This window comes from Pseudorca crassidens, chromosome 1, assembly GCF_039906515.1.
Source record: "Pseudorca crassidens isolate mPseCra1 chromosome 1, mPseCra1.hap1, whole genome shotgun sequence".
NCBI classification, from domain to species: Eukaryota; Metazoa; Chordata; class Mammalia; order Artiodactyla; family Delphinidae; genus Pseudorca; species Pseudorca crassidens.
This window is the reverse complement of record NC_090296.1, coordinates 29,933,764-29,958,007: the sequence shown is the minus strand read 5'-3', so window position 1 is coordinate 29,958,007 and position 24,244 is coordinate 29,933,764. Positions and strand designations below refer to the sequence as shown.

General features: G+C 39.5%; 2 protein-coding genes across 3 annotated transcripts in view; one reads left to right on the top strand and one right to left on the bottom strand.

Moving 5' to 3' along the window:
- The window catches only part of ZFYVE1 (zinc finger FYVE-type containing 1), a 74,323-nt gene extending 53,341 nt beyond the window's left edge, over positions 1-20,982 (bottom strand). Inside the window, exon 1 of one of the 2 annotated variants that reach the window (XM_067731225.1) lies at positions 20,848-20,982. In XM_067731225.1, coding sequence (XP_067587326.1) covers positions 20,848-20,904 — 57 coding nt within the window. In that variant the 5' untranslated portion in view covers positions 20,905-20,982. The remainder of the gene's footprint in view (positions 1-20,847) is intronic. The other variant, XM_067731215.1, reaches the window with a different exon arrangement.
- A 104-nt stretch (positions 20,983-21,086) lies between these two features.
- RBM25 (RNA binding motif protein 25) overlaps positions 21,087-24,244 on the top strand; it is a 53,416-nt gene continuing 50,258 nt past the window's right edge. The window contains exon 1 of the mRNA XM_067731192.1: positions 21,087-21,279. The gene's annotated coding sequence lies outside the window, so the exon portion shown is untranslated. The remainder of the gene's footprint in view (positions 21,280-24,244) is intronic.

Genomic DNA, 24,244 nt, shown 5'->3' with positions numbered 1-24,244 from the left:
AAAAAAAAATGTTTAAGTTCTCAAGTAAGACATGTGCCCTAGGGTAAAAGTAACATCATTGCTCTATTTACTCTCTGGATCCTGCCTTCACCTAGATTTTGGTCTGATTTTTCCATGTCTTCTTATTGACTCTTCACTATTTTACCAGCATTTTTCATTGTTTCCAGTAGGCTGGCCAATTTGCCATATTATGAGCCATTATACAAAAAAGAACAGTCAAGCTAGTGGTTAGCTCACGGAGGAGCCAATATGATCAGGGCACATGATGGACATCTGGGTGTTTGTTGGCAGTGTTCTACTCTTTTTTTAATTATTATTCAAACAGAAAGTCACAGGCAGTGTTCTACTCTTGACCTTCGTGGTGGTTGCACCAATGTTCACTTGATACTTTTGCTTTAAACAATTTATATGTTTTTCATACTTTCCATTTGCATATCTCACCGTATAAAATAAAATTTTAAATTTTTTAATTAGAAAAACATGAATAAAGTAAAAGGTGACTGGAAAGTAGAATCTACAAGGTAAGCAAACCAAGCTTTTGGACTTAATAATTTCCTTAGGTCACTCAACACAGCATTTTAAAGGTCTTAACCACAATAGGACGTACAAAACAAGTAGAAGAAAGGTTTTCAGGTTTGTCCCCTTCAACTTCCGCCATAAAAGGAGTCCTCAGTACAAACACACACACACACACACACACACACACACACACACAACCACTGGTCTTTAGCTATTAAAATACACACTCCTAAATTGTGTGGCTACATCCAGGTATCCTGTGTGGATTAAGCTGTCTGTTTCCCAAATGGTGCAAAGGGATGGCATTCATTTCCTTGGTAAGTTTGTTAGGGCCAGATCCACCCTTCGGCCTTGCAGACACAGAAATTTGATTTTATCACCCACCTAGATGGATCCATCTCTTAGCGGTAGACACACACTAAGTTTACCAGGCTGAGGATGCCAAGCCAATAGTTTACAATGACATATTACTATTACCCAGACTGGAATGCTCAAAATTAACACAGCACATTTGTTCCTCTGATAATAGTCCTATAGGAGAAACCTATTGAAAAAGTGCTTGGTGAGTATAGAATCAGAACAAGAGGGAAGTATTCAAATCAGTTGAATATTTATGATAAAAGGCTAACATGTATAGACCTCCTGTTAGAGATAGTCTCTACCTATGGAACCAGAATAATTGAATTCCTCTAAAGTTACCTTTCTGGACTTCCCTGGTTGTGCAGTGGTTAAGAATCTGCCTGCCAGTGCAGGAGGCACGGGTTCGAGCCCTGGTCCGCGAAGATCCCACATGCCGCCGAGCAACTAAGCCCGTGCGCCACAACTACTGAGCCTGCGCTCTGGAGCCCGCAAGCCACAGCTACTGAGCCTGTGAGCCACAACTACTGAAGGCCACGTGCCTAGAGCCCATGCTCCGCAACAAGAGAAGCCACCGCAGTGAGAACCCCCCGCACCGCAACAAAGAGTTGCCCCCGCTCGCCGCAACTAGAGAAAGCCCGCGCGCAGCAACGAAGACCCAACGCAACCAAAAAATATATATATATATATGTATATATATATAAATTTACCTTTCTGCTTGACATTACATGGCTATCCACTAAGACAGAGCTTGGAAATTCACTCTGTGTAATTAAGAAGTTATTTTATTGGAAGGCTATAAGGTATCTTAGAATTGTTGAGAAGTTTGGGAAACCTGGCTCAAAAACTAGTCAAGGGAGGCAGTTAGGTGGAATCACAACCAAATTCTCACCATAGGAGGTCAAGGTGGGACACAATCATTAGCACCATATCCCCTGAAGACGTTTTCCAGTACATTCTATGCTACTGCCACCACTGCGTTCTCAGTGATGGCAACTGTGGTAGGCAGAATAATGGTCTTCCAAATATGTCCACATCCAGACCCCGACAACCTGTATACACGTTACATTACATGGCAAAAGGGACTTTGCACATGTGACTAAGATTAAGGAACTTTTTTTTTCAACTAAAAAAATTATTATTAGATTCAAAGGAAATTAAAAGGACTCTGCCAAATCACTATAAAATTTTCTAGATGCTTCCTTTCGATTTCTGTGTTCATCTCATCAGAGACCAGTAGCCATCATTTCAGGGAGGGATGCCGGCCCCAGACCTCAGCAGGTGGAGCCACTGCCCCAGGTTTTGTTAGTTCTTTTCATCAGTCACTCAAAACTGGGCACTTCTGGGGCCCTGCCACGTACAGCACCCTGGACTAGGGTGAGGACTGGCGGGGTAAGGGAACTGGAGCTCTGGCGAAAGGATCGCCACTGTCATCGTTAGGAGCAGGAAGAAGAGGCCGGCAGGTCGCTGCTCATTCTTTGGGGGCTGCACCTGCCTCAGAGTTTTTGTTTGTTTCTTTATGTATATATATACATATATATATATGTATATATATATACACACATTTTATATATATACATATATATGTATATATATATGTATGTATGTATATGTATGTGTATATATGGTTTATATTTTTTTGGTTTTGGTTTTTTGGCCACACTGTGCGGCATATGGGATCTTAGTTCCCCGACTGTGGATCAAACCCACGCCCCCTGCAGTGGCAGCGTAGAGTCTTAACAACTGGACTGCTGTGGAGGTCCTGTTTCTTTTTTTTTAATATTTTAATTTTATTGGAGCATAGTTGACTTACAATGTTGTGTTAGTTTCATGTGCACAGCAAAGTCATTCAGTTATACATATATTCATTCTTTTTTACATTCTTTTCTCCTATAGGTTATCACAGAATATTGAGTAGAGTTCCCTGTGCTATACAGTAGGTCCTTGTTGGTTATTTATCTTATATATAGTAGTGTGTTTATGTTCTTCCCATAAGTTTAAGGACCTTGAGATAGGAAGATTAGCCTGCATTATCCAGGTGGGCCCAATTTAATCACAGAGCAGAGAACCTTTCCCAGCTGTGGTCAAAGACAAATGTGATGACAGAAGGAGTCAGAGTTGCTGACTTTGAAAATGGAGAAAGGGTGCCATGAGCCAAGGAATGCTGGGAGCCTCTCAGAGTTAGGAAAGGTAAGGAAACAGATTATCCCCTACAGCCTCGGAAAGGAACACAGTCCTGCCAACAGCTTGATTTCAGCCCAGGGATACCTATATCTGACTTCTGACATGTAAAACTGTAAGATAATAAATCTATGTTGTTTTAGCCAATAATTTTGTGGTAATTTGTTACAGCAGCCACAGAAAACTAATACAGCAGTGCTGCTGTGAATAATTTCTTAACTGTCTCTGCATCTTTATATATCTCTCAAGTTTCAAAATCCTAGGCAGGAAATCTACTTGGCTCACATGGATCATATATTTGTGGCCTGAATGTAAGGAAAGTGGAGAGAGGGAGGATCTTTTCTCTTGAGTTCTGGAGTAGGAGGCATGATATAGTGGGAGACTACCTACAAATAGGAAAGGAGGTGGGATGTTGGACTGCAAAATAACAACAAGTGTCCAAAAGAGGCAATCCTATATTTTACTAAGAGGACTTTGCTTTTTCTATACTTAAATGGATTACTTACTCTACTCTAGTTGGTAGTTTTTAAATATGATAATATATTTCATCAGATTATGAGTGAGTCCACTGACCTATGAGCTATATTTTCCTTCCAGTAGTTAAGGCAGAAATTGCAAATCAAACTGCCTTAATCAATAAAAGAAATGTACTGGCTCACATAACTGAAAAATCTGGTGATTATAATTTCTGCCAAATCTCAATCTTGGAGTCAAATAGCATGCTCAGGACCTTGTTTCCTTCTCTATTTCTCAACTTTGAGAAATTCACTCAACTAATTTTTGACAAAGTTGCAAAAGCAATTCATTTACAGGAAGGACAAGTCTTTCCTTTATCCTAGAGGAAGGATGGTGCTGGAGTAATTGGACAAAAAATAGGCAAAAAATAACCTCAACCTGAATCTCATACCTTACACAAAAATTCATTCAAAACTGATCATAGATTTAAAAGTAAAATGCAAAACTATAAAACTTTAAGAAGAAAACATATAAGAAAAATGTCAAGATCTAGGCTAGGTGAAGAGTTCTTAGACATGATAGCAAAAGCACAATTCATAAAAGAGAAAATTGATAAAATTAGATGTTAACAAATTAAAACTTTTTTCTCTGTTTAAAAGGTACTAGAGGGCGCTTCCCAGGTAGCACAGTGGCTAAGAATCCACCTGCCAATGCAGGGGACACGGGTTTGAGCCCTGGTCCGGGAAGATCCCACATGCCGCCGAGCAACTAAGCCCGTGCTCCACAACTACTGAGCCTGCGCTCTAGAACCTGCAAACCACAAATACTGAGCCCGCGTGCCATAACTACTGAAGCCCGCATGCCTAGAGCCTGTGCTCCGCAACAGGAGAAGCCACCACAATGAGAAGCCCGCGCACCACAACAACGAGTAGCCCCCGCTCGCCGCAACTAGAGAAAGCCCGCACACAGCAACAAAGACCCAACGCAGACAAAAAGAAATAAATTAATTTTTTTTTTTAAAAAAAAAAAGCACTAGAGGACTTCCCTCATGGCACAGTAGTTAATAATCTGCCTGCCAATACAGGGAACATAGGTTCGATCCCTGGTCCGAGAAGATCCCACGTGCCGCAGAGCTGCTAAGCCCATAAACCACAACTACTGAGCCTGTGCTCTAGAGTCCACAAGCCACAACTACTAAGCCCGTGTGCCACAGCTACTGAAGCCCACACGCCTAAAGCCAAGCTCCACAATAAAGACAAGCCACCGCAATGAGAAGCCCGAGCACCACAACAAAGAGGAGCCCCTGCTTGCCGCATCTAGAGAAAGCTTGCATGCAGCAATGAAGACCCAACACAGCCAAAAAACATTAATTAATTAAAAAAATACACTATCTCAAATGAAAGATATACTGTATAGGATTAACAACAGATTAAACACCACAGAGGGTGGAAAACATAGCCATAGAAGGTACTTAATATGAAACACTGGAAGAAAAATGACTGGAAAAAAAAATGAACAGAGCATCAGCAATCTGTGGAACAATATCAAGCAATCTAGTATATGTGTAATTAAGGTCACAAAAGGAAAGGAGAGCAAGAGAAAGGACAGAAAAATATTTCAAGAAATAAATGGCCAAAAGTTTTGCAAATTTGATGAAACCTATAAACCCACAGATGGAAGCTCAATGAACCCCAAGCAGAAAAGACATGAAGAAAACCACAGCAAGGTCCTTATAATCAAATTGCTGAAAATGAGTGATAAAGAGAAAATCTTGAAAATGGCCCAAGAGAAAAAAAGATATATAACAGAGAGGGGAAAAAATGATAGCAGACTTCTCATCAAAAATGATGTAAGCCAGGAAACAATGTAGCAACATCTTAAAAGTAATGAATGAAAAAAAACCTGTCAATCTAGAATTCCTTACTAGTAAATGTCTTTTATAAATGAAGGCAAAATAAAGACTTTTTCAAACAAAAGTAATCACAGAGAATTCAGAATAAGCAGACCTGCACTACAAGAAATGATAAAGAACATTATTCGGGCAAAAGGATAATGATACTAGAGGGAAATTTAGATAGATACAAAAGAATGAAGAATGATGGAAATGTCAAATATATGGATAAATATAAAAATATTTTTCCCATTGTTAAAATATTTTAAAAAGATAATTGTTTATAATAAAAACAATAACAATGTATCATGGAGTTTATAACATAGTTTATAAAGTAAAATGTAGGAAAATAATACCACAAAGGATGGGAGAGAAGATGGAAGTATGCAGTGGTAAATTCTATATAAATGGTATTACATTTTTTGAAGTTAGAGTATGATAAGTTAGCAATATATATTGTGAACCCCAGATCAACTAAAAAACAAAACAAAGATGTATAGCAGATAAGCCAATGTCAGCAAGAAATTTGAATAATAAAATGTACTCAATCCAAAGTAAGATAAGATGGGAAAAGAAGTAAAGGACACACAGAACAAGTAGAAAACAAATAGCAAGATGTCATATGTAAACCCAGCCATGATGAAAATCACATTAAATGTAAATGGTTTAAACACTGCAGTGAAAAGGCAAAAATTGTCCAACTGGATAAAAAAAGCAAGGTCCAACTATATGCCATCTACAAGAAACACACTTTAAGGGTAAAGACATAGAGTAAAAGGATTTAAAAAGTTATACTATGAAAACATTAATCAAAACAAATCTGCAATGGCCACATTAATATCAGACAAAGAAAATTTTAGAATAAGAAATATTATCAGGTTTAGAAAGAGACATTTCATCAAGAGGACATAGGCGTTCACCTAATAACAGAACTTCAAAATACATAAAGCAAAAATTGAAAGAACTGGAAGGAGGAATAGACAAATCCACAAATAGAGCTGGAGATTTCTATACTCCTGACAGTAATTAATACAAGTAGGAAGGAAATCAGTAAGAACAGGGAAGACTTGAACAACATTATCAACCAACTTGGCATTCCCAACGACAGAAAAATATACCTTCTTTTCAAGTGCACACAGGCTATTCATCAAGATAGATCATGTTAGGCAGTAAAATAAAAAGTATTGAAATCATATAAAGTGTTTTCTCTAACCACAATGGAATTAGCTAGAAATCTGTATCTGAAATATAAGTGGAAAATCCCTAAATATTTGGAAATTAAACAATACACTTCTAAACAACACTTTGGTCAAAGAAGCCACAGGGAAATTAGAAAGTATTCTGGGCTGAATGAAAATGAAAACACAACAAATAAAGACAATGCTTAGAGAGAAATTTGTAGGATATAATGCTTGTCTCAGAAAAGAATAAAGGTCTCAGAGCAATTATTTAGGCTATCATCTGGAACTAGAGAACAAGAGGAAGTTAAATACAAAATAAACAGAGAGAAGAAAATAATTAAGATAGAGCAGAAACGATGACATAGAAAACAATAGAGAAAATAATCCAAAAGATGGATCTTTGACAAGATTTTTTAAAATTGATAAATTTATATCTAGACTTACCCCAAAAAGAGAGAAAAGACACAAATACCGTTACAGAAATGGAAACGAAAATCACTACAAATCCTAATATAATAAAAGAATAATAAAGAAATATTATTAATAACTTTATGTTATTATAAATTCAACTACTTACAAGAAATGGCCAGTTCCTTAAAGGACACAAACTGCCAAACATGACTCAAGGAAAAACATAACTGGAATAACCCTTTAACTATTAAGATGAATTTTAGTTTAAAACCTTCTCACAAGGACAATTCCAAGACCAGATGGCTTTGCTGCTGAATTCTACCAAACACTTAAGGAAGAAACAATACCAATTCTACACAAATTCTTCCAGAGGATAGAAGAGGAAACACTTCCCAACTCATTTTTTAAAATTTAGGCATAATTGGCATATAACATTATATTAGTTTCGGGTGTACAACATAATGATTGGATATGTGTATACATTATAAAATAATCACCACGATAAGTCTAGTTAATATCTATCGCCATATATAGCTACAAAATTTTCTTTCTTTTTATTTATTTATTTATTTTTGGCTACACCACGCAGCTTGTGGGATCTTAGTTCCCCAGTCAACTAGGGATCGAACCTGGCACCTCGGCAGTGAAAGCGCAGAGTCCTAACAGCTGGACCTACAGGGAATTCCCCCAATTTTTTTTTTTTTTTTTTTTTTTTTGCGGAACGCGGGCCTCTCATTGTTGTGGACTCTCCCGTTGCGGAGCACAGGTTCTGGACGCGCAGGCTCAGCGGCCATGGCTCACGGGCCCAGCCGCTCTGCGGCATGTGGGATCTTCCCGGACTGGGGCACGAACCCGTGTCCCCTGCATCGGCAGACAGACTCTCAACCACTGCGCCACCAGGGAAGCCCCCCCAAATTTTTTTTGTTATAGTGAAAAAGTTTAACACTTACTTTAAGCTTTCAAATACGCAATACAGTATTATTTACTATAGTCACAATGTTGTATTCAGTACATTACATCCCCATGATTTATTTATTTTATAACTAAAAGTTTGTACTTTGGACCCCCTTCACCCATTTTGCCCACCCCCCAGTCTCCAACTCTGGCAGCCACCAATCCATTCTCTGTATCTTGGAGCTTGATTCTGTTTTCTTGTGTTTTTTAGATTCCACACAAAAGTGAGAGCATACAGTGTTCATCTTTCTCTGTCTGATTTATTTCACCTAGCATAGTGCCTTCAAGGTCCATCCATGTTGTCACAAGTGGCAAAATTTCATTATTTTTATGGCTGAAAAATATACCATTATTTATGTATCTCACATATTTTTTATCTATTCATCCATCGATGAACATTTAGGTTGTTTCCATATCTTTAGGTTGTTTCCATGCTGCAGTGAACATGGGGGGGCATATATCTTTTTGAATTAGTGTTTTCATTTTCTTCCAATAAATACTCAGAAGTGGAATTTCTGGATCTTATGGTAGTTCTACTTTTAATTTTTTTGGAAACTTCATACTGTTTTCCATAGTGGCTGCACCTATTTACAGTCCCACCAACAGTGCACAAGGGCTCTCTTTTCTCCACATCCTCACTAACATTTGTTATCCCTTGTCTTTTTGATAATAGCCATTCTCACAGGTGTGAGGTGATGGTGAGGTGGTCTTGATTTGCATTTCCCTGATGATTAGTGATGAGCGTGTTTTCATGAACCTGTTGGCCATCTGTAGGGCCTTCTTTGGAAAAATGTCTATTCAGATATTCTGTGCATTTTTTAATTGTATCTGTTCATTGTTGTTATTGAGTTGTATGAGTTCTTTATGTATTTTGGATATTAATCCCTTATCAGATATATGATTTGCAAATATTTTCTCCTGTTCAGTAGGTTACCTTTTAATTTCATGGATGGTTTCTTTTGCTGTGCAGAAACCTTTTAGCTTCATGAAGTCCTACATGTTTATTTTTGCTTTTGTTGCCTTTGTTTTTGGTGTCAGATCCAAAACATCATTGCTAAGACTGATGTCAAGTAGTTTACCAGCTATGTTTTCTTCCAGGAGTTTTATGGTCTCAGGAGAAAATAATTCCACTTACAATAACATCAAAAAGAATAAACTACCTTGGAATAAAGTTATCCATGGAGATGCAACACTTATACACTGAAAACAACAAAATGTTATTGAAAGAAATTAAAGAAGACATGGGACTTCCCTGGCGGCGCAGTGGTTAAGAATCTGCCTGCCAATGCAGGGGACACAGGTTCGATCCCTGGTCCAGGAAGATCCCACATGCCATGGATCAACTAAGTCCATGTGCACTCTAGAGTCCACATGCCACAACTACTGAGCCCATGCACTGCATCTACTGAAGCCTGCGCACTCTAGAGCCTGTGCTCCAGAACAAGAGAAGCCACCACAGTGAGAAGCCCGTGCACCAGAATGAAGAATAGCCCCTGCTCACCACAAATAGAGAAAGCCTGCGTGCAGCAATGAAGACTCAACACAGTCAAAAAATAAATAAAAATTTTTAAAACATTAAAGACATGAGTAAGTGGAAAGATATCCTGTGTTCATGGATTGAAAGACTTAATATTGTTATGATGGCAATACTCCCCAGATTGATCTACAGATTCAATGAAATTTCTATCAAAATTCCAAACACTTTTTTCTGTAGAAGTGGACAGCTGATCTTAAAATTCGGGAACCCCATGTAGCAGTCTTGAAAGTCCTAAAAAGAACAAAGCTGGAGTACTCACACTTCCTGACTTCAAAACTTATTACAAAGATACAATGATCAAAACAGTGTGGTACTGGTATAAGATAGATGTATAGATCAAAGGAATATAATTGAGAGTCTATAATTAAACCCACCCATCTACTGTCAATTGATTTTCTACAAGGGTTCCAGGACTATTCAATGGAGGAAAGAATAGTCTTTCAACAAGTGATGTGGGATAATTGGATATCCACATGCAAAAGAACAGACCTAGGGAATCTGGACCCCTATATTACAACATATACAAAAGTTAACTCAAATGAATCCAAGACTTAAATGTAAAAGCTAAAACAACAAAACTTTTATTAAAAATACAAGTATAATCAGAATTTCCTGGCAGTCCAGTGGTGAGGACTTGGCGCTTGCACTGCCATGGGCCTGGGTTCAGTCCCTGATTGCAGAAGTAAGATCTCACAAGGCCTGCTGTGTGGCCAAAAAAAGAGTAAAAATACAGGTATAAATCCACATGAATTTGTGCTAAGGTCTGAATGTTTATGTCCCCCCAAAATTCACGTGGTGATATCTTAATCCCCAAAAGTGATGATATTAATAGGATATTGATAGGTGGGGCATTTAGAAGGTGATTAGGTCATGAGGGTGGAGCCCTCATGAATGGGATTCGTGCTCTTATAGAACAGATCCCACACAGCTTTCTAGCCCCTTTCTGCCATGTAAGGACATAAGTCTGCAACTAGCAGGAGTGCTCTCACCTGGCCATGCTCGTACCCTGATGTTGACTTCTATCCTCCAGAACTGTGGGCAGTAAATTTCTGCTGTTCATAAAGCTACGCAGTCTGTGGTATTTCGCTTCTGAGCCTGAACATACTAAGACACCTTAGATTTGGCAACAGTTTCTTAAATATGACACCAAGAGCACAAACAAACAAACGAACAAAAGGTAAATTGGACTTCATCAAAATTTAAAATTTTGTGCATCAAAGGATGCTGTAAAGAAAGTGAAAAGACAACTCACAGAATGGAAAAAAAATTTGCAAATCATATATCTGATGAGTCTTATATTCAGAATACATAAAGAATTCTTAAAACTTAATAATAAAAAGTCAAATAGGAGGCTTCCCTGGTGGCACAGTGGTTAAGAACCCACCTGCCAATGCAGGGGACACATGTTCAAGCCCTGGTCTGGGAGGATCCCACATGCCGCGGAGCAACTAAGCCTGTGCGCCACAACTACTGAGGCTGCACTGTAAAGCCCATGAGCCACAACTACTGAGCCTGCGTGCCACAACTACTGAAGCCCACGCACCTAGAGCCTGTGAGCTCTGCAACAAGAGAAGCCACCGCAATGAGAAGCCCGTGCACCGCAATGAAGAGCAGCCCGCACTCGACACAACTAAAGAAAGCATGCGTGCAGCAACGAAGACCCAATGCAGCCAAAAATAAATAAAGTAAAAAAGTCAAATAACCCAATTTAAAAAGGGCAAAGTATGTAAATAGACGTTTCTCCAAATAAGATACACATATGGCCAACAAGCACATGGACAGATGCTCATTAGAGAAGCTCATATCAAAACCCAATGAGAGGGCTTCCCTGGTGGCGCAGTGGTTGAGAGTCCGCCTGCTGATTCAGGGGACACGGGTTCGTGCCCCGGTCCGGGAAGATCCCACATGCCGCGGAGCGGCTGGGCCCGTGAGCCATGGCCGCTGAGCCCGCGCGTCCGGAGCCTGTGCTCCGCAACGGGAGAGGCCACAACAGTGAGCGGCCCGTGTACCGCAAAAACAAACAAACAAACAAACAAAACCCAATAAGATACCACTTCACATCCACTAGGACAGGTATAATTAGTGAAAAAACCCAGAGAATAACAAGTACTGGCAACTGGAATCCTCAAACTTTGCTGGTGGGGATGTAAAATGGTGTAGCTGCTGCGGAAAACAGTTTGATATTTCCTTAAAATGTTAAACATAAAGCTACCATATAATCCCACAATTCCACTCTCAGATATATATCCAAGAGAATAGAAAATATGTGTTCAAACAAAATTTGTACACAAATGTATATAGTACCATTATTCACAGTGGAAACAATTCAAATGTCCATCAACTGATAAATGGATAAATAAAATCTGGCATATCCATACAACAGCATGTTATTCAGCCATAAAAAGGAATGAAGTACTGTCACATGTTTTAAATGGATGAAACTTCACAACATGTCGAGCGAAAGAAGCGAAGCGCAAATCATATTCTATATTTCTGTTTATAGGAAGTGCTCAGAATAGGCAAATCCAGAGACAAAAAGCCGATTAGTGGTTGCCAGGGGCTGTGGGGAGCAGGTAATAGGGAGTGACTGCTCAACGTACAGTGTTTTATTTGGGGGTATGAAAATATTCTGGAATTAGTGGTGATTGTTGTACAACATTGTGAGTACACTAAACGCCACTGAATTGTAGACCTAAGAATGTTTAAAATTGTGAATTTTATATAAATTCTACTTTTAAAACAAAACAAAACAATAGAGGAGACAATAATGAGTGTAGTGTCGCCTAAGTTGAGTTTGAGGTGCCCAGGAAATATCCTAATGGAGATACTCAGTAGGTAGCTGGCCAGTAAGAGAAGGGAATTCATGTGATCTAGGCTACAGATATAGATCTGGGAAAAGATCTATATATGTAGATTTATTGTTGAAGCCCTAAGAGTAGATGAGTCGGCTGTGGAATCACGTAGCGTAAGAAGAGATGAATGCCTGCAACAGGACACCGAGGAGGATCAACATTTTAAGATATGAGAATAAGAAGAGGACCCTCCGAAGCAGATTGAGAAGGAGGAAGCAGGGTGCTAGGAGGAAGAGTCTGGGACATAGAAACCAAGGAAAAAGGATTTGTCAAAGGTAGTGGTCAGGCGGTTCCCTGGTGATCTAGTGGTTAGGATTCGGCACTTTTACTGCCTTGGCCTGCCTTCAATCACTGGTCAGAGAACTGAGATCTCACAGGCTGTGTGGCGCGGTCAAAAAAAAAAAAAAAGGTAGTGGTCAGAGGTGTTAAATACTAGAGGAGTAAAATAAGGTAAAGGCTAGGACTTCCCTGGTGGTCCAGTGCTTTAGACTCTGCGCTTCCAATGCAGGGGGTGTGGGTTCCATCCCTGGTTGGGGAAATAGGATCCCACATGCCATACTGCGAGGCCAAAAAAAAAAAAGACTAAGAAACGTCCATTGGACTTAGCAAAAAAGTAGGCATAGTTTCATTGAACTCGTGGGAAACAGGTTGAGATAACAGTTGTAGGATAAGATACCTTCACTAGGGGAAGTCAGGGAAATGTAAGTTAAACTAAATTAAATGTCATTGTCTCCCATTAGAGCCAGTGTATATATATGTATATGTATACATGTGTATTTAAGTTTAAACTATTTGTAGAAAAGTAATTGGTATAGCCCGTTTGAAGAAGGGTGGTATCTATTCAAATTTAGAAATTAGCATACCCTTCCACCTTTCCTTTCCACTCCTAGGTATCAGCCCTAGAGAATTATGGACACATATTTTGAAGGAAACATGTATAAAGATGGTAATTGCAAGACTGTTTAAATGCATACAAATTGGAAACAAATGTTCATAAATAAATGATTAAAAAAAAACTGTATAGTAGACTATGGTTGCCTTCTCAGTATCCATTTCCCTCCTCTTTTCTAACATAATTCTAATTTTGTCCAAATAGCCACATTTCTCCAGCACAGACCTTAGATTTCAGAGAAAGCCAACCTCACTCTTATGTCAACGGATAGGCTTGATTTTCTAAGGGTATTTGCATCTATCTTGCCAATTATTATTTTAGGCAAGAACAAGAAACTTAGTTTAGGATGTGATTCAATTCAGGTTCCTGGGGCTTCTAGAAAGTTCTCTTTTGACCTTCCGGAAGAAATTCTGACCATAAACAAAATGAAAAGACAACCTACGAACTGGGAGAAAACATTTGCAAACAATGCGACCGACAAGGGCTTAATTTCCAAAAAATACAAACAGCTCATATAATTCAATAACAAAAAAACAAATAACCCAATCAAAAAATGGGCAGAAGACCTAAATAGACATATCTCCAAAGAAGACATACAGATGGCCAAGAAGCACATGAAAAGCTGCTCAACATCATTAATTATTAGAGAAATGCAAATCAAAACTACAATGAGGTACCTCCTCACACCAGTCAGAATGGCCATCATTAAAAAGTCTACAAATAATAAATGTTGGAGAGGGTGTGGAGAAAAGGAAACCCTCTTGCACTGTTGGTGGGAATGTAAATTGATACAGCCACTATGGAGAACAGTATGGCGCTTCTTTAAAAAACTAAAAGTAGAGTTGCCATATGATCCAGCAATCCCACTCCTGGGCATATACCCGGACAAAACTATAATTTGAAAAGATACATGCACCCCTATGTTCATATGTTCATAGCAGCACTATTTACAATAGCTAAGACATGGAAACAACCTAAATGTCCATTGACAGATGAATGGATAGACTATGTGATATATATATATATATTATGTATATATATATATAATATATATATAAAACATGGAAATATTACTCAGCCATAAAAAGGAATGAAATAATGCCATTTGCAGCAACATGGATGGACCTAGAGACTATCATACTAAGCGAAGTAAATCAGAAAGAGAGTACTTCCCTGGTGGCGCAGTGGTTAAGAATCTGCCTGCCAATGCAAGGGACATGGGTTTGAGCCCTGTTCCAGAAAGATCTCACATGCCACAGAGCAACTAAGCCCCTGCGCCACAACTACTGAGCCTGTGCTCTAGAGCCCACGAGCCACAACTACTGAGCCTGTGTGCCACAACTATTGAAGCTCACTCACCTAGAGCCCGTGCTCTGCAACAAGAGAAGCCACCACAGTGAGAATCCCCCGGCAACGAACACCCAACGCAGCCAAAAATAAATTTTTTAAAAACTCAGAAAGAGAAAGACAAATACCATATGACATCACTTATAAGTGGAATCTAAAATATGACGCTAATGACCATATCTATGAAACAGAAACAGACAGACACAGAGAACAGACTGTGGTTGCCAAGGGGGGTGGGGGTGGGGGAGGGGGAGGGAAGGATTGGGAGTTTGGGATTAGCAGGTGCAAACTATTATACATAGAATGAATAAACAACAAGGTCCTATTGCATAGCACAGGGGACTATATGCAATATCCTGTGACAAACCATAATGGAAAAGAATATGAAAAAATATATATATATGTATAACTGAATCACTTTGCTGTACAGCAGAAATTAACAAACCATTGTAAATCAACTATACTTCAATAAAATTTTTTTAAAAAAGAACTTCTGAAATCCACTTATACTTTCTCCTAAATTAAAAAGCACGTGGGCTCAAAGTAGCCGTGTATGCCCATAAGGTGAGCTAGCCTTAGAACAAGGCCCCCATTGTAGACGGTAGGGCAGAGAGGTAGGAAAAAATAAAGACAGGAAGAACCTCATTCTTGATAAAATTACTGAGGTTCTGGATCACTTAGCCCTGAAGGGCAGCCTAGCTAGTCTTTCTGCTGAATCGGCCAGTACATTTCCTTACTGGCTAAGCCAGGTTGAGTAAGTTGTTTGTTTCTTGTTTTTGAAAACTTTCTAGTCCAGACATTATGACACAACTGTATTATGGAATACAATGCAGCAGTTTTAAAGGCAGATTTCTGGGCTTCCCTGGTGGTGCAGTGGTTGAGAATCTGCCTGCCAATGCTGGGGACATGGGTTCAAGTCCTGGTCCGGAAAGATCCCACATGCCGTGGAGCAACCAAGCCCGTGTGCCACAACTACTGAGCCTGTGTGCCACAACTACTGAGCCTGTGTGCTGCAACCACTGAAGCCCGCGTACCCAGAGCCCATGCTCCGCAACAAGAGAAGCCACCACAATGAGAAGCCCGCACACCGCAACAAAGAGTAGCCCCCGTTCGCCACAATTAGAGAAAGCCCGTGCGCAGCAACAAAGTCCCAACATAGCCAAAAATAAGTAAATAAATAAATAAATTTATAAAAAAGAAAAAAAAACATTAAACAAAACAAAACATTGAAGCTACCTATATGTTCTTTTCCAATCTCCACCTTTGCTCTCTCCAAAAGGGATACAGTAATTCCAAGAGGTAACCACTACCCTGAATTTTTCATTAATTTTTTTAAAGTATAGTTTTACCACATATGTTTTTTTAAACAATAGATTCTTATACCATTTTTTCAATTCTTATTTTATTTATTTATTTTTGGCTGCGTTGGGTCTTCATTGCTGCATGCAGGCTTTCTCTAGTTGCGGTGAGCAGGGGCTTCTCTTGTTGCGGAGCATGGACTCTAGGCGTGCAGGCTTCAGTATTGTGGCACGTGGGCTCAGTAGTTGTGGCTTGCAGGCTCTAGAGCGCAGGCTCAGTAGTTGTGGTGCATGGGCTTAGTTGCTCTGAGGCATGTGGGATCTTCCCGGACCAGGGTTCAAACCCGTGTCCCCTGCATTGGCAGGTAGATTCCTAACCACTGCACCACCAGGGAAGCCCTTTTTATATCTTTTTTTTTTTTTTTTTAATTTTTGGCCGTGTCACATGGCACGTGGGATCTTAGTTTCCTGACCAGGGATCGAACTCGTACCCCCTGCAGTGGAAGCATGAATTCTTAACCACTGGACCACCAGGGAAGTCCTAGGTTCTTATACCATTTTCAAATCTTTATAGTAATGGTATCATACAATATACAGACTTATGACTTTTTTTACTCAACACATCATGTGTGTAACTGTAGTTTATTCATTCTATTTTTATACAATGCTCATTATGTGAATTTTTGAAAATATGTATATTTATTCTCCTGTCAGACATTTGAGTACTTTCCATTATTTTTTTCCTTTATGAACAATGGTGCCATGGACATTCTTTTTTTTTACATCTTTATTGGGGTATAATTGCTTTACAATGGTGTGTTAGTTTCTGCTTTATAACAAAGTGAATCAGTTATACATATACATATGTTCCCATATCTTTTCCCTCTTGCGTCTCCCTCCCTCCCACCCTCCCTATCCCACCCCTTCAGGCAGTCACAAAGCACCGAGCTGATCTCCCTGTGCTATGCGGCTGCTTCCCACTAGCTATCTACCTTACGTTTGGTAGTGTATATATGTCCATGCCTCTCTCTCGCTTTGTCACAGCTCACCCTTCCCCCTCCCCATATCCTCAAGTCCATTCTCTAGTAGGTCTGTGCCTTTATTCCTGTCTTACCCCTAGGTTCTTCATGACAGTTTTTTTTCTTAAATTCCATATATATGTGTTAGCATACAGTATTTGTCTTTCTCTTTCTGACTCACTTCACTCTGTATGACAGACTCTAGGTCTATCCACCTCATTACAAATAGCTCAATTTCGTCTCTTTTTATGACTGAGTAATATTCCATTGTATATATGTGCCACATCTTCCTTATCCATTCATCCGATGATGGACACTTAGGTTGTTTCCATCTCCAGGCTATTGTAAATAGAGCTGCAATGAACATTTTGCTACATGACTCTTTTTGAATTATGGTTTTCTCAGGGCCCAGTAGTGGGATTGCTGTGTCATATGGTAGTTCTATTTGTAGTTTTTTAAGGAACCTCCATACTGTTCTCCACAGTGGCTGTATCAATTTACATTCCCACCAGCAGTGCAAGGGGCTCATGGACATTCTTGAACATGTGTCCTGGTTCATATATGCAAAGGTTTCTCTATAAAATTAAGAGTGGAACTCTTGGGTCTTAGGCAAAGCACTTGCTTTATTTTTCTAGGTTATACTAAAATAGTTGTATCAATATACATTTCCACCAACAATCCCTAAGTGTTCCTGTTATTCTACATCCTTGTATTATTGGACTTCTTATTTTGTACCAATGAAATGACTTTAAAATGATATCTCACTATGGTATTAGCATTTCTATGATTACTAATAAATGGTAACAATATTCATATCTTATTCATTATTTGTCCTCCCTCTGCAGTCCTAGTTAAACATAGCTCAGGATAATACTTCCTCCTAGAAGCCTTCCCTGACTTCCCCAGATCCTCAGGCTAGCCTAAGTGCTGCTACTAATACTTTGCCTTTTTCTATCATTACATTTTAACAAATCCTCCATTTTTCAAGGCTACTTGACCATGTCTTCTTTATATCCCAAAGCATAGTCTAATTCATCATTTCATATAGAAGACTGCCCTTTTTTATACCCATTTCCTCTTCCACCCAATGTTATTACTTGTTTTTTGATAATTTTAGAAGACCTAACACAAGTATACCTCTATCTTCTATAATTATATATATATTTTAATAATGCCAAGTGACAGCAGTTTGAATTCACATAAAGTCTAAATCTTGATGACAAAGTAGCCTAAATTGGAGCTCTAGGCAGAGATGTAGACAAAAACTGATTATCTGATTGTTTAAAACTATTTTCCTATATTTTAAAGATATGCTGTGATTTTTAAAAATCTACGTATCTAGCTTGGCCATTTAAAAATGAATAAACACATGGTCCCTTCCTTGAGGGAACTCAATGTCTAATACGGAAACTATGTGACAAACAGATGACTATCATACAGGAAGCTACATGGGTAGGTGTCTGGGAGAATAGAGCTTCATCAGGATACCACCTTAGCTCCAGCAGCTCTGATGACAGCCCAGGTGCCTTGATAAGAATTCCAATAATTTCCTCTTCTCAATCCAGGGCACAAAGGTGCCTATTCTTCTGACCTGTTTTTGACGTAATTCACCTACTTTCTCACCTACCACTGCATTTCTCTTTTATTTATTTATTTTGGCATGCGGGATCTTAATTCCCCAACCAGGGTTTGAACCCGCCCCTCCTGCAATGGAAGCGTGGAGTCTTAACCAATGGACTGCCAGGGAAATCCCTGCATTTCTCCTTTGCTACCAATTCATTGACTCCACTATATTTTCAGTTTAAATTGAGAGGATCTGCTTGGTCCAGCGAAAGAATGTTTTTCTCATAGGTCACCTGATATTTTGCTGACCAGTTGGCTCAGATATGGCAGTAGGAATAAGGCCAGAATGTACATAATGCCGTTAGCAATATCCAAATTAATTATCTACAGCCACATTCCTCAGCAAGGGTCTATGAGAAAAACTCCTCAGGAGGGGGTTGAGGATCATTACAAATGAATGGCTTGGCCTATGCTCTACAAGTGATATATAAATGTATTATTTAGGACTCTTTCCATTTAAGGGATAGAACACTCAATTCAAACTGATTTAGGAAAAGGAATTTATTGGCTTACGTACCAAGAAGCCTAGAAGCATAACTGGCTTAAAGAATGGCTGAATCCATGGTTTCAAACGATATTGTCAAAAATCTCTCATCTTCTCTTAGCTCTGCTTTCTTCTATGCTGGTTTCATTTTATCCCCACTAGTTCTAAGTTTAAATCCTCCCAGATGTAAGCTAAGTGAAAAAAGGGAGTCCTCCCCCTCTCCCCTTTAAGCATTATTCCTGATAGGATGAGGCACATAGTGTAGTGGTTGAGAGCATGGACTCAGGAACTAGGTTGGTTCCTCAATTACCTACTATTCGTATAATCTTGGGCAAGTTATTTAACCTCTTCAAGACTTAATTTTTTTTCACTGTATTACAATAGCTCCTACTTCCCTGGGTGGCTGTGAGGTTTAAAGTTGCTGATGTTTGCATGATACTTAAAATAGTGCCCGATACAATGCAAGGGCTAAATTACCACCTCTGATTGGGTCATAAGTCCACCCCTATGTCCTAAGGGTTCTGGCTAAGGTTGGGACTTTCTATCCAAACTACAAAGATCTGGAGTAGTGGAAGGATGGTTTATTTTAAGAAATTTGGAGTGCCTTTACCAAAGGCTGGGGAATGGATGCTGGGTCAATGTAAACTACAAATGTCAACTACAGGAAAGCAAACTGTTGCTTGAGACAACTTCCCTCTCTAAGGTTTTATTTTATGATACAGAGTAACCTGAAAGGATTTCTCTGTTTATGCTTGTGGTTGTAAAAAAAAAAAAAAAGGCACAAACTCTTTTTATTTGCAAAATGTAACTAGCATTTGACTAGCGCTTTACTGAACAAAGTATTTTCACATGCATTAGCCAATTTAACTCCTGCAACAGCTCTGGGGAGTAGGTATTATTAACCTTTCTTAATGGTAACAAACCTAGCAAGCCGAAATACAGATGGATGTAAATTTTACAAATGGTGGTACTGTTAGCGTTTCACATTAGTCTCCCACTGCATTTTATGTTCTGTTGGTACCCATGTATAATCATTTCCTTCATTCAAAATATATTTTTTGAGCCTTTGCTATGTATCAGGCATTCTTCTAGGCACTGGAGATAAACAGCAGTGAACAAAACACAATACTCGCACTCCTGAAGTTTACATTCTAGTGGGGTATGTGCAGACAAACCATAAAATAAATAAGAAAAGTGTTAGAGAGTAATATTAAACAGGAAAAGCTGATAGGAAGTATACAGATATGTTCAATTTTATAAGCAGTGGTCAGTTTGTCATCTATTCTGCGTTGTTTGCAGCTCTCCCGAACAAAGATAACGTCTCCCTCCTATTTACCATACTCCCAGCACCAGGCACTCAGTGAGACAATAACTGTATACTGAATAAGTTATAAGCCTTCTGAGAAGCAAGCAGTTGGGAAACAAAGGCCTGTAAATAGATACTGACCATATAGTCATAAACTGAATAACTTAATCACTCCTGATTAGTTTATTTCTAATAATCTAATAAGTGAAATTCTTTTTAGCACGTTTACATTATAGAATGAAAGCTGTGTTAAATGTTTTTACAGGCCGTTTTAGGAATTTCAAACACGTTCTAGCCGCCTCTTCGGCCCTACCTGCGCGCGTAAGCTTTGTGTTTGTGCATGTGTGCGCACTTTTTAAAAACCGCAGCCTTTGCCACTTATCTCTTGGTATTAACAAAAGTTTTCTAGGATTAGCACTTGGGGTTTCTTCTGAGGTGCTGGGTGAGGCCCAGTTATCAGCCCATCGAACCTCAAAGAGCCTCAGAGCGAGATTCTAACCCCCGAAACACAAACTACAAAAAATGGGAAACCCTCTTACAGCCCTCGCGCAGTGTCCGGCCAGCACCTTGACCTCAAGATGGCGTCGCGTAATCATAAGATTCAATCAGCTCCAATCAAAAATGGCAGGGTGGGTCGTAACATACAGCTCGAGCCCTTCTAGCCCTCATTAGGCGCTCCTCTCTATGGTTATTTGCCGCTGCGTGGTGATTCAGAGCCAAGAGTGACGATTACCTACCTACGCTCTTCTCTATGGTCCTCCTCTCCACGCCCCCAGCCGCAGTGCACGCCGGGCAATAGGAAGACCTCCAGAAGCTCCCCGCGCAGCGCGGATGTGTTTGCGGCCTGTGAGAGTAGGCGCTTCGGCACTAGTCTCCCGGTTAGCGGCGCGCAGAAATCTCGAGCTGGTGGAACTCCCTCATAACTTGGAGCCCGGAAGGCCGCGAAGGCAGTACAATTTCTTCAGCGGCGGGTGAGTTCGCTCCTCTGAACGCGTGTGGAAACCGGGAGACAGGGTACTTCGGCTGGGGGAGGAGGGAAAGCCGGGGAGCCTGCCGAAGGGCTGGGGTGGGATGGGGATAAGGGTGGGGTGGGGGTGGGGTGGGGGAGGGGATGGGCACGGGCACGAGGCTTGGGTTTCTCTACTTCTTTTAGGCCTCGAAAACGAGTGGGCCCAGTAGGAGCCCGTGGAGGCCGGACCTACTGCCAAGCCTTCCTCCTTGCATTGTCGTCCACTTTCCCTTTCCTTTCCACGGCTCGCCACAGAGAGGCCTCGGCCCATTCTGGGCTCCACGTTTGCCACAGAACGCTCGGTCGGCCCCTGGGGAGCCCTTCCCTGAGGCCCCTTTCTAACGTGAGCCTGCGGAAGCCCTGCGGTAAATATTCCGGGCCTAGGATACAATTGCCCCAGGCTCTGCCTAGAAGCCTGCTCGCACCCACCCTTTTTTTTAGCGGGGGGCTGGCCACCAGCTGTTTTCTGTCCCTTCTTCGGTCGTCTAAAGCCCGCCACCGAGTGAACTGCCCTCCCTCCCCCCGCCCCCGACTTGAATTTAGCTACTGCCCACCTTTTCTACCACCCTTCTGGTTGGTTTGCTTGTCTAAGATTGTGGTGGGTGGTGTGGCCTTGCCCCCTTCCTCCCCTGGAGGTTAAAGTAAACTATATCTTCATTGATTCTAGGGTAGGACCCAGCCCCACGTTAAAATATGTTGCTTCGTTCTCATGCTTCTTTGGTCTTCAATACTACTTTTAAAACACGTTTTTTGAAATAGTTATAGGAGTATGAAGATTATTTTGAAGTTATGTAATATGGTTGTATATTGCCATGGAAAAGCCATTTTGATACTGGGCAGAGTGGAGCCGACCAAAAAGAGGGAGGAGATTGGACTTCTCTTGCCCCAGACTGCTATAGTGTGAAGTACTGTGAATTGGGTAGTTGGCAGTAGTGTATAAACAGTTCTTATATAGTTTTAGGAGCTTTAATTTTTAAAAGGTTATTTCCAAAAATGTTCAGAGGCCTAGAAAGGCATTCAGTGGTCATCAGTTCCTCACGATTCAAGTAGATGCTATGCTATTCTCATTTAATTTTTCTTAAAGCCTTGGTTTTCTTCACTTGTAAAATGAGGATTATTAATTGTATTCACCTCATAGGTTATTGGAATTGGGAATTAATTGAAAAAAATGTAAAATCCTTAATGCAGTACCCAAGTAACATAGTGTTTAGTCCACATTAACTGATAGTGTTTGTTGTTTAAGAATTTTCAGTGAAGTATCAATACAAGACCCTAACCCTGACTCTAACATTTCTTCCAGTGTACTCTGGATAGACTTCTGTAAATAAAGTCAGAGTTAATCATTGGTATGTCATTACTAGAAAGAGGCATTGTGATAAGTGAAAACAGCCTTTGGATTGGTAATTTCAGGATAGTGGGGACTGTGGAGTCCTTACCCATTTATTGTGTTCCTTTGGACAAGTTAGCTTCTTCATCTGTAAAAGAAGAATAATATATTTACACTAGGTAATTTGGTAGGTTAAATGAGATAACGTTGAAAGCTTTTGTAAACAAAAGTAAATTAATATCTTACCTGTTATTTTTATTAAATAATTCATCTTCTTGCGGTTACCAATTTCCTTTTTCTGTTTTGGCCACAGGCAAGTTAGCTATATACCTTTTTCATTTACACATGGTTTAGAGAAAAATCATACTGACTTTTATACTATAGAAGCAAAAGTAATCATTGAATCTTTTAACATCTTATAAAAACATTCTGTTTATTTTTTTAATCTCGATAATTTTTTTCTGATTCTACCACTGCTGTTCATGAGAATTTTGATTGATTCCTCAAAGTTTTTGAATAGCTTTTTTCCTAACTTTTTTGAATTTTGAAACTCCAGACAATAAAAACGTATTTCCACTAACCAGAATTGATATTGCTTTTTTTATTTTGACATAATTTCAAACTTCAAAGAATTCTCAAATATCTTTCATCCAGATTCCCCAGATGTTAACATTTTACCAATTTGCTTTATCCTCCTCTCCTTTTTATCTCCATAGTTTTCTTCTGAAATCTTTTGTTAGTAAGTTGCAGATGTGGTGTCCCTCTTAACCCCTGAATACTTAAGTGTGTATTTTTTACAGACAGTTACATTCTCTTAATTAACAACAGTACAGTGATCAAAATCAGTAAATTAATATTGGTACAGTATAATCTACCGGTCTCAACTGGGTTTTGCCTGAAATTGTCCTGAAGTCGTATTGCTACCTTTTATTAAGGTATAATTAACATATAAAATGCACTCATTGTAAGTGTACAATTTAGTGTTTTTCAGTAAATGTGCAGAGTTGTGCAACCATTACCCCCAAAGGATCCCTCTTTTTTGTTTGCAAGTCACTCCCTATTCCCACCTCTAGACTACCACTAATCTCTCTCTGTAGTTAGGCTTGCTTTGCTTAGGCTAGGGCAGTTATGTCAGTCCTTTGTACCTTGAAGGCTATAAGCAGAGCAGGAAACAGTGCATGCTACACTAATCATTCATATTTAATGTAGAGTTACTGGACTGGCTGTATAACTACACATAATAACTTAAAACTTGCTTTTTCAGAACTAGTAAAAGTAATGCTTAGAAAAGAACCTGGCAAATAATTGGAGCTGGATGTTTTATTGAATAAATGATTAAGTTGTATATGTGTGTTTGCTGAGGAGAATCTGTTGGTTCAATAGCTTCTTGGTACACAGTGTCCTGATGGGGTTAGCCTGTAAATCTGACCCTGGTGAAATACTTTGTGTCTATCGGGATAAATCTGTAATGGAGGAATGCATATAAGCAGTAATAGTATTCTCATGAGTGCAGAAAAAGAGTGGTTTAAGAGAGTAAAGAGAAAAAAGTGAAAAAGAAAAGCAGAATGCATGCATATGTTGAGGGGTAGAGGTAAAGCTT